Genomic DNA, 11,718 nt, shown 5'->3' with positions numbered 1-11,718 from the left:
ATGTCTGATGTAGATATAATCACTTTATCTGAGAGAGATTGGTGCAGTGAGTAAAGCAAAAGTTGCTCCTTAACCATTGTGGAACTGCTGCATTTCCATTGTTTTAAATGACAGACCCCCCCAACGTTTCACTCAATGGGAAAACAGTTTGTCCATATGGATATAATGTAATTTTATGGCTACAGTTCTTTCCTAAATGGCTCTAAATGTTTAGTTTTTAGCTTATATCTATGAATGATATAAACGATCTGACAGTCTGACTACTTGTCATATATCCACTTCATGTCCTGATTTTTTCGTAGTCTTTGATATCCATGGAAAGGTATTTATTGTTTCCTTAGTGCCAGGAATACTTTCTGGATGGCCCTTTCCTATAGGCAGCAGGATATTTTGGACAGAGGGGTCTTTTTAAGACTCTTTGAACACCTATTATAGTCAAGGGTTGCCTCTTGACTGCAATATGGTATCATAGTCTTATGAATCCCGGTCGATACAAGGAATGTGCAATGAATACAGTCTGGAAGGAAAAATTCTTTATGTAGTTAAAAATCTCTCTGTACTATAGTTATATACATTTTGTTATGACACATCAATAGAATATCAAAGTGTCAAAGACTGATTTTTTTTCTGGGCAAATCACACATACACATGTATAAGTGAGTATAGGTATTTCCCCATATATATCCTAACATCATATATAAATACATGTATCCTATGAGCAACTGATTATTTTTAAATCTTGTTAATCTATTTTGGAAAAAAAAGCTGATCAACAACATTTTGAATGAAAAAGATTAGGTGATCATAGTTATTTGGGACAGTGAACAAGAAGTTCAACAGCATACTCATAATATTAACTAATATTTAACTGTTTTCTCCTACATTAGAGAGAGAGAGAGAGAGAGAGAGAGAGAGACCCACCAAAAAACAAACCACTCCATTGCCCTCTTAGTCTCTGACCGATGTGAGATGCCAGACTGGAGATTGTATCAGTACAATAAAGGCTCCTAGGTTCCACAGTCATACGCAAAAGTCGGCTTTCCTCCAGCATGTTACCCAGCCCAAGTAACAGCAGGTGGAGAGGTATGGAGAACCCAGAAGGCGTGAAGGGTTAAAGGCATCATCGCAGCCATTAGAGGGAAAAGTTGAAGCAATGCAAGCACAGTAGACTCCTCTCCCTTCCTCCCCTCCCTTTCCCCCCACTCCCCACTTCCTAAGCCGGATCAGCGTTTAGGGAGGGCAGTCATCATCACGCAATCCTGAGCAGCTGGAGCTGACGTTGGACGGAGCTGCCAGGTAGCTGAAAAAAGGCAGAGAAGGCAGCTGATATCCACTTTTCAACGTTTCTTTTTTTTTAGTCTGGGTCTGGACTTCAAGCATCACAGAGCCCGAGCCAGCTCATCTGAACCCTCAGTGTATTGCAATACCCTCTCTTCCCAAAGAAAAGATTCCACTGAGTAGCAGAATGCTCGCAGTGTCGCAGCCAGGGCTACAGCGCAGAGCCTTTCTGTAAATTTGTGTGTGTGTGTGTGTGATTCCTTTCTTTGAGGGCACCTTTGGTTTTTGTTACCCTGATGTGACTTTTGCTTCGCTTTGGAATGATGGGGATCTTTCTGGCTTATGTTGGATGCATTTTCTTTTCCGTTTTGTATATTCAACAAGGACTTTCTACCCAAGGTAAGATCGCTCTTTGTCAAATGTGTGTGCGTGTGTGTACTCCCTAAAATCCGAAGCAGGGCTCCCAAAAAGATGCATAGGAGAATATAGATTCCAAGCCTTAGAAATTACAAACAGCAAAAGAGGGGAGAAGTTTACCCCTAAACGGACTGCTCATACTAGATTGCAAGGAGGGAAAATGAGAAATACATTGGACGGACGAAAATGCTGAGTGTATATTTGTAATGAATGCATACATACGCGTGTTTGGGTTGGGTATATATGTATGTTTACAGCGAATACCCACCCATGCATACCTAATTATTACCTGCACACATAATATAAGATGGCTAAATCGTGTGCCTTCATTAAATATTGCAATCTATATAGGATCTGGCTCCTTTTCCACTCTTTTCCGTGATCCTCAGTCTCAGCCCTTTGTTTCCCTTTAGTGATTATGTATAGATCTCAAAAAAAGATCGACTTCTTTGAAGACCCCACTAAAAAGGGCGTCTTGCATTCCAAGCAGCCCCAGCTCTGCAGAATCCAGTTGTTTGGGACTTTGAGGGCTGCAGTGATCATTTCAGCACCATGGACAGAGCGTCTCAGGCTGCCCGCTGAACGCTGCATCATTTCTGCAAACACAACTCCTGTCTTGATATTTTTTTTTGAACACTGACCAGGGAGGAAAACTTCTTTCAATCCGTGAGCATGCAGAGTGAAGAGTCACTTTGCCCGTTAACTAGCTGAATAGCTAGCGTTGACTAAAAAGAATGTCGCGGGGTGGGGGAAGGAGGCACTGTAAAATAAAAGAAATAGCAGCTTTTTTTATGCCTCTGTCTCATAGTACAAGTGTTTAGAAAGCAAAAGGGGGTTCGGTATATTCCCAAATCACCCCACAAATAAACTTCAAATAACGAGCTTGGACGCATTAGGGAGAAAGGGGCACACTGCAAACATTCCCTCCTAAGCTTTGTCAGCCTATAACAACACACAGCTGGGAATGGATAACTGGCTGTTGAATTCTTTGAGCAATGGGTCTGTTCCTGTCCAGTGTTTCTTAGATTTGAACCAGGAGGTTTATTTTTTTTTCTTTCATTGGCCAGGATGGGGTCTACAAGATTTATCATCAAGTTTGCTCGATTTTTAAATGAGCTACACACGAGCCTAAGGAACATATAGGGAGGCTCGATGCTGACTTTTAAGAAGCATTGGTGTCTTGCACTGTGTGCACTTGTAGGAATTTTGCTCAACCGTAGAATGGTGTGGTAAGATGGGAGTAGTCATATTTAAAGAGGAGGTGTTTGTTCGTTTTGGAAAGTGGGTCTGCTAGGATGAAGAATGATAAGAAACACTGTTTATTCGTTTCACTGTGAGAGCAAAAATTATCATAAAAGAAATACGTGACTCAGTTAATGTGTTTGAAACGTGCATTTTGATGAGTGATCATAACGCACCTCTTAGCACATTACACATTCTAAATATCTATTTCAGTTAACCATGTAGAGTTTAATCATTCACAGGCACTCACCTAGGAAATGCAATGCATGAGCGGTGCTGATTTTCCAAATTGCCTTTCACTGAAATCCCTCAGTGTGTTTGGTGAAATACTGCATTCCACCCAAGGATATTTGGATCTAATTATATGTAACTTTCTTAACCCAGGGGAGCGATCAGAGGGGGTATTTAGCTTTCCCATTAGCGGGACTTGAGCACAAGAGCGGGAGTTGTGCGGATTGCGAAAATATATAAATGTGTGAGACAAAGCGGGGGGCGGGGGATGGGGGCAAGAGAAGGAGAATAGGGATGGGGAAAGGGAGTGAGAAAAGATGAGGAACAGAGAAATGGGAGCGATAGTAATGGGGAAATGTAAAAGGAGGCAGTGAGAAAAGGACAAGGAAACAGGGAGGGGAAAAGGTAGAGAGAAAGAGAACAAGAAAAAAAAAAGACGAAAATGGAGGGGGGGAAGGGGAGAGAAGAAGGAGCGGGAGATCCCAATAAGCTGTTTGCGTTTGTTTTGCAGCAAAATTCACCGAGTTCCCCCGAAATGTCACAGCCACTGAAGGGCAGAACGTGGAGATGTCGTGCGCTTTCCAGAGCGGCTCCGCCTCGGTGTACCTCGAGATCCAGTGGTGGTTTCTGCGAGCAGCCGAGGAGCAGGAGGCTGGAGGCGAAGTGACAGGCACTCAGGTACCGATGCGCCTCCACTGGGCTTCCCCCTCCCCTCCAAGAGGCCAATCCACCCAAGCACGCCAAAAAAGGGGGGGAGGGGGTAGTGGATTTCGCTGAAGGCTTAAGGCTACCCATGAACTGTAGCACAGCAGGCTGCAGGGAGAAATGCCCACCCCAGGGGATGCCTGCCACTCCCCTAGCTCAGCTTCACATCTTAGGAAAGCGACATGGATTTCTCAAGTCTGATTCTCTCGTCAAACAAATCCTATGTTAATAGAGTTGCTGCTTGCAAGAGTGTATTTCCCAAGTGTCAAGATATTACAACAATCTCTTATTAGCCATCGGGGCACTGGAATCTGTAAATCTCATTCGGCAGGCATGGGTGTGTGTGTGTGTGGGGGGGGGAAGATGTTTTTGGGGATTCACAACTTCCAAAACACAACAACAACAACACTCTTGTAGCCTTCAAAGTCTAGTGGCGAGGACTCTTTTCTGTACAGAACCTCGGTTTTTCCCCCTTGCATTGTTTCTGATTGATAGTTACACTGAAATGATTAAATATCTTTCTAATAGGAATCAGTTTAGGATTTCAGGACAACCACACAAGCATCCACTGGGCTCAGCCCTTACTTATGCAAAGAAAAGGGAGAAGGAACTCTCCCTTTGCCTTGAACATTTTCCCTGAGATAGGATGGGGGGGGGGGAATCATTCTCTCTAACATTTTAATCCTCCTAAGCCGTCCACACGAGTTTTATACTGAGGATTCTTCCTGAAGCCTGATCATAATAGGATGGAGAATGACAGTTTAGTCTTACAAGAAGACACTACGCATCTGTTCTCGTTTTCAATACAGTGTTTTCAGTGTGCCACAATTCTATAATGCTGGTTGCCGCAATAGCACTTGTATAGAACTGAAGCTAAATTCAGTCTGTTCAGCTCTCCCAATGAGGTTCTGCCTATAGGTGGCACACTTAGCATGCCAGTGTTCTCGGGGAAAGGCTGGCTGAAATAATCTGCTGCGCTTTAGTGGTTATTTTGCACAAGGGCCAGTAGCCCAGCACTGCACGGCAACAGCTCCTCACAAATGTTATCCTTTCCCAATAGGTGGAGCTCTTACCAGAGAGAGACTTGGACAATGACGGAACAAAGATAAGTGTAAGTATTTGAAAAAAAAAAAAAAAAAAAAAAAGAGAGCATTCCTACATAGTAAATTACTTTACGTTTGGCATTAATTTAACATGCACCCAAAAGCCTGTGGGCAACCAACTAATCACAGTCATGGAGCTTACTTTAGTTTCTCTGTTCCTCCCACCCCCTCTGAGGCTGTTTACTACAAGATGAGAAACAGACTCAGAAAGAGATGCAATTTGTTAGTCTCTAAGGTGCCACAAGTACTCCTATTCTTTTTGCGGATACAGACTAACACGGCCGGTACTCTGAAACCTTTCCTAGCGCAGTACACATTATCACAGAAACAATATAGCCCCAATGGGTTCATTAAACTGCATTGGTACAGATTTCCTCAACAAAAGCAAAATCAAGTGCCAGAGCATGGTTGCCCCAAATATTCCTCATCCTGCAAGGAAAGGTGGATCCGTATCCTCCTGAGCACTGCTCCCCTTTTCACCTCACCCCAGACCTACTTCCCAAGACCCTGCAGAAGGATCTCCATGGGGCTGCGATCTGCCTGGGGGGAAGCAGGTGGGGAACTGAGCATGCCAAAGGTGGGCAGTGGTTTAGGCACAATTTGGCTAGCGGTGAAGGCTGGAGGTTCCTGTACCAGTGCCATGCAAATCGCCCCCCTCCTCCCAGATTTTCCTGCCTGGGACTGTACTAGCTTTGCTTTGGAATCTCCTCTTGGTGGCAAGATCCCTCTCCCTCTCCTCCTTTTTTGATGGTGCTGGGGAAGCCTTGTTACCACAGTTCCATTGGAACCATGGTGACAGGACAAGATGGAGGGGATGCAGGGCTGACAGAAGTACATGGATTTCCTTTGGCTGGCCCTGGCCATCTGGTGATCCATTAAATTGATGGGTGCACCCTCTGGCTTATTCAACAGGAGAAAAGCTCACTATGCCCTCTTACACTCTGAAAATGGGGCAACTCCTCAAGGTTATTCTCACCTGGCACAGAGTCCCACCCCCAATTAGCCCCTCCTGAGGGGTTGATCCCTGGAGAGGTTGATCCAGTCCCAGAATTCTAAATGAGGAATAAATGCTGAAAGTTTGCCTTGGAATGGCATTTCCCTTCAGCTGAATATGTAGCTATTTAAATGGGTGATTTCAGAAATTAGTTAAAGCTGGCAGAGAACAGACATTGATGCTGCTGAGAGGGCATCTGACCTGATAAGAGCTGGGATGCAGTTCTTCCTATGGCAATAACTCTATTGATTTTATTGGGTATGCTCTCTGTGTCAAGCCTTCAGGGTTAGATTCTATAGTACTGGAATTAACTATCTTCCATTTGGAGATTAAAGTTTTCACACAATTATGGATCAGACAGTGCGGGACCTGGTAGCAGGGCACAGGACCTCCCTTCCAGTACCCCAGAGATTTAAGGAGATGGGACCATTGTTCATTTTTAACAAATACTGCAGTGTACACATCTCACATGATCTCCAGAGGGATTTTGCCTCTCAGACAGAATTTATCTTGAACTCCCACTGGGGCAGTGCAGTCCGACACAGGCACAGTCTGGCCCTAAATCAGCAACAACCACATTAATCAGCAATATATGATAATCATGCATGTTAAAACCTTCACTCCCTTCTTCTCTGGTGCCTACAAATAATTAGCCAACTAATTAATGTTAGGTTGAAGGGCAGTTGGCCATAGTTGAAGTGACATTTTAATGTATATACATTATATTAAACACTGTACACATTTTGTCCACAGCCTTCTCACTCACATTTCCTATGTTGCTTGTCACTTTACCCTATAAACCCTTCATGGAATGGACCATTTGTTCTGATGAGGATTGATGGACCCGTGATTTGGGTATTTGTGCACTATTGCAATAGAAATACAACCATTACCAATAAACTCACTAATTACTCAGAACATACTCATTCAAAACTTCCATCAAAGCCCATAGGAATGTTGACTGAATACGAACTACAGGAATTGGCTCATCTTTGTAACAGTTCAGGCCTTTCGCGTTAAAAGTATCTCTTATTATGTGTGTCGATATTTAAAGCCAGGCCATTCTATTCTACAGCCCAATATTTTGATAGGCTTGTGTAATAGATATTTTATATTTGTAATAAAAAATGTTGTCTATGTTATAGTGGGATTCTAAATATACTTGCTATAAAAGGAGCCTTTTTTGGATGCATGAATAGAATTCCTATTAGCATTAGTGGAATGTATCCATACCAAATGGAGAATAAACCGTTAACTGTGGTTGGTAAATCCTTATTAAGAGATGGTAATATGTAAGGGCTGGGTTTTTAACAATGTTGAGACATCTCCTCATGCACTGAGTAATAATGCATAGGGGAAAAAAAATGATCATAGGGGACTTCAATTTGAGTGACATAGTACAGGCAGCATGAGAAATCCAGCATAAGGCATCATTGAAATTTCTAAACATTATAGATGACAATGTCCTAACTCAGCCAATATGGGGAAATTATATATTAGACCTTTACCTAACAGATACAGAGGAACTGATCACAGAACTAAAAGTTAATGGTAACTTAAGTACAAGTGATCATGACTTGATGACATTTAAAAAGTGCAAGAAGAATTAAGTTCAGACCAGCAATATATATAGACTATACATGCTTTAATAGAGCCAGTTTCACAAAACTGAAAAAAACATTTATGAACCAAATCAGCTGGGAGAAAGAATATAATCAGAAAAATATGATGATAATTGGGAATCATTTAAGATCACCTAACTAGATGCCTCAAAAGTCACAATCTCACAACTGAAGAAGAATGCCCTGGCTAAAAAAACAAAAACAAAACCTACGTGGTTTAATGGGAAATGAAGACAACTATAAAAAAATAAAACAAACAAAATATAACAAATGGAAGAAAGGGGAAGTTGATAGTAAAGAATATAAATCAGAAGTTAGGAATTGAAGAAAATTGGTAAGGGGGAAGCCAAGGGACATGAGGTGAAATCTATGGCCAGCAGAGTTAAAAACAATCAGGAATTTTTTCAATGTATTAGGAATAAAAAGAATCCTGACAATGGTACTGTTCGATTACTAGATGGAAATGCTAGAATTATCAGTAATGATACAATTGTTCAATAAATATTTCTCTTCTGTATTTTGGGGAGAAACACTTTTTCCATTCCACTAGTATCTCTGGAGGGTATTTAACAGAAGCTACTAAGTTAGACATTTTAAAATCAGCAGATCCAGATAACATGCATCCAAGAATTTAAAAAGAGCTGACTCAGGAGCTCACTGGTCTGTTAATATTTCAATAAGACTTGTAGCACCAGGAAAGTTCCAGAAGACTAGAAGAAAGCTGATGTTGGGCCAATTTTTAGAAAGGGTAAACAGGATGACCTGGGTAATTATAGGCATGTCATCCTGACATCGATCTCTGGAAAGCTAATAGAGTGGCTGTTAAGGGTTTTGATTAATGAAGAACTAAAGGAGGGTGAAGTAATTAATACAAATTAACATGAATTTATGGAAAATAGATCCTGTCTAACTGGATATCTTTTTTTTTTTTTGTGAGATTACAAGTTTGGTTGACAAAGGTAATAGTGTTGATATAAAATACATAAACTTCTGTAAAGTGTTTGACTTGGTACCACAAAACATTTGATTAAAAAAAAAAAACCTATAATATAAAATTAACATGGGACACATTAAATGTATTAAAAACTAGCTAACTGATAGTTTTCAAAAAGGAACTGTAATGAGTGTGTCTGTTTCCAGTGGGGTCCCACAGAGATTGCTTCTTGGCTCTATGCTATATAACATCTTTATCAATGACCTAGAAGAAAACATAACTTCATCATTGATAAAGTTTGCAGATGACACAAAAACTGAGGGAATGATAAATAATGAAGAGAACAGGTCTCTTTTTCAGAATGATCTAGATCGTGTGTTAAATTGGGCACAAGCAAACAGTATGCATTGTAATACGGCTAAATGTAAACATATGCAACTGGGAACACAGAATGCAGGCCATATATAAGGATGGGGAACTCTATCCTGGGAAGCAGTGACTTTGAAAAAGACATGGTGGTTACAGTGGATAATCAGTTGAACATGAGCTTCCAGTGTGACACAGTGACCAGAAGAGCTAATGTGATCCTGGGATTCATACACAGGGGAATCTTGAGTAGGAATTGAGAGGTTATTTCCCCTCTGTATTTGGCATTGCTGCAACTGGTGCTGGAATACTTTGTCCAATTCTGGTGCCCATAATTCAAAAAGGATGTTGATAAATTGGAGAGGATTCAGAGAAAAATAATGAGAATGATTAAGGCATTAGAAAACATGCCTTATAGTGATAGACTCAAGGAGCAAAATCTGTCTAGCTTAACAAAGAGAGGGTTAAAGGGTGACTTGATTACAGTCTATACAGGGGCGCTGGAACAATTTTTATAGTGGGGGTACTGAGAACCAGTGAGCCAAACTGTAAACTCTGTATATAATGGAAATCACTTCAAGACAGGTGGTGCTGCAGCACCCCCAGCATCCCTAGTTCCAGCACCTATGCATCTATAAGTTCATGTATGGGGAACAAATATTTAATAATGGGCTCTTCAATCTAGCAGTGAAAGGTATAACACAATCCAATAGCCAGAAGTTGAAGATAAGACTCATTCAAACTGGAATAAGGTGTAAATTTTTAATGGTGAGAGTAATTGACCATTAGAACATATTACCAAGGGTCATGGTGGATTCTCCATGGCAATTTTAAAATCAAGATTGGGTGTTTTTTCTAAAATATATGCTGTAGGAATTATTTTGGAGACCTTCTATTGCTTGTGTTATATAGGAGGTCAGACTAGGTGATCATAGTGGTCCCTTCTGGGTTTAGAATCTATGAATATGTCATTTGGAAGAGGAACACTATATAATGAAGCATGCTTTCTTTGCATTTTAAAATGTAGAAATGGCTAAAGAGAAAACAAATTAGTCACTCAGTTACTTCCCTGGAACACCATTGACTTTGTTGATGTTGCATGGGGATTCATGACAGCAGAATTTGGCCCACAGAGACAATTTACATGCTGACTGCCCTTTCAATTTCTTTTTTTAATTTTTTTGATAACTGGATCAGTATAGGTATTATATTATTATTGATTAAGATTAACTATCCAGCACTTTCTGTGGATTTAATGTTGCTTACATTATGCTTGAAACATTTAATTTATACCGTGAGTACAGTTTGCCATATAAAATAATTCATATGCAGAGCTGGGAACAATAACATTGTATGCTTAAAAGTCTATCACATTTCTTGCTGCAGTCATGTATCCACAAGTATTGCCCTGCAAATTACACAACAGGCAGGATAAGGGCTTTGCCAAAACGGTGACTATGATATGCCAAGTTGTCAGGAACATTATGTTGAATAATCATAAATAACATATACCTGGTTGCAGTGTAATACTTTTCCTTTTCTAAGATCTGTCACATCTTCATTATCCAAATGTTTCTCTACTGCATACTGCCTTCAATCTTCTGTAGTTACATGAAATGAAGCTACATTTGCATCTGAATTTATATAACGGATATAGGCAGCAGAATTAAGGGCACTCCCTAAAACTCATAGCTTTCAATGATGATGAACCCTCAAACTGGCTTGCTGTTAGGGTAATCCATAAATGAAAAAGTGTTCTGGTATCACAGATATCAAGTAATATACAATTAAATATAAATGACTATAAGGAAAGAAGTGTACAGAAAAAAATCTGCTATTTTTGCTAGCGTTTCTTAGTACCTTTCACTTATGAGGAAATTGCAATGTCTTGTTACGTCTTCAAAAATAAATAATTTGTGCTTTTAAATTAATTATACAAGGTGAAAAATGTGTTAGGCTGCTTTAGGATTGGGATACATTGCATGTCTTGGTATTAGCTGATGCCTCCCAACATAACATAGAGTATGAGCTATGTTCTATTGTCAAATCACAGAGATGTCACAATATTTTAATAAGCACATGCTTCTATAAATAAAGGGGGCGGGGGGGGGGGACTGGCTACATGTCACCAGATGCCTTAACATTACAGTTAGCAAATGTTTTGCACAAGCCTGAAGGAGACAAATTTAATGTCAAGTGATAATTTTTAAAACAATGAAGACTACAAGATAATCTAATAAAGTGTTAAATAAATTTAAACATTGGCAAACATCTTCAATAAGGCTGTTAATGCAGTGGTTCGAAATCTGAATGATTCAATAAAGTCATCTAATTGGAAAGGTTTAACCAAAGAAATGCACTGACATCAGCTTCATGCAAGAAAGCTCATTAAGAATGCTCATGATCTGAAAGAATTAATTAAAGAGCATGGGAGACTGGGTTGTTTGTCTGAGGCCAATTAACATTTCAGAGAAAACCATCTAAGTAGATTTGGAATTAAGTCACCAGTTGTCCCTATGCCTACAGAAAGCAAAATTAATCTTTGGTGTAATTTCACTGAAATAAGCAAAATTACATCACATTGGTTTGGCCCATGGACTTTTAGGATCTGTTATATGGCAGTTAGACACTTGCAGATGGCGTTTGCCAGTTGATTCGGGGTCACAGGGCTCGGGTTTTGGGACCGATAAATTGAAGTGTAGACTTCCAGGCTCAGGCTGCAACCTGAGCTCTGGGACCCTCCCACCTTGCAGGTCCTGGAGCCAGGGCTCCAGCCCAATCGCAGAAGTCTGCAGTGCAATTAAACAGGCCTGCAGTCTGAGTCCT

The 11,718-nt window shown here is 40.4% G+C and overlaps 1 protein-coding gene across 3 annotated transcripts in view; it reads left to right on the top strand.

Annotated features, from left to right (window-relative positions):
* The first annotated feature begins 1,185 nt into the window (after positions 1-1,185).
* The window catches only part of VSTM2A (V-set and transmembrane domain containing 2A), a 31,100-nt gene continuing 20,567 nt past the window's right edge, over positions 1,186-11,718 (top strand). The window contains exons 1-3 of one of the 3 annotated variants that reach the window (XM_054018538.1): positions 1,186-1,677; positions 3,680-3,846; positions 4,934-4,984. In XM_054018538.1, the coding sequence (XP_053874513.1) occupies positions 1,599-1,677; positions 3,680-3,846; positions 4,934-4,984 (297 nt within the window). In that variant the 5' untranslated portion in view covers positions 1,186-1,598. The remainder of the gene's footprint in view (positions 1,678-3,679; positions 3,847-4,933; positions 4,985-11,718) is intronic. The other 2 variants (XM_054018537.1, XM_054018536.1) reach the window with 2 other exon arrangements.

The sequence above is a fragment of the Malaclemys terrapin genome, chromosome 2, assembly GCF_027887155.1.
Source record: "Malaclemys terrapin pileata isolate rMalTer1 chromosome 2, rMalTer1.hap1, whole genome shotgun sequence".
In the NCBI taxonomy this organism is placed as follows: domain Eukaryota; kingdom Metazoa; phylum Chordata; order Testudines; family Emydidae; genus Malaclemys; species Malaclemys terrapin.
The sequence above is the reverse complement of the archived record's forward strand: the minus strand, read 5'-3'. Positions and strand labels throughout refer to the sequence as shown.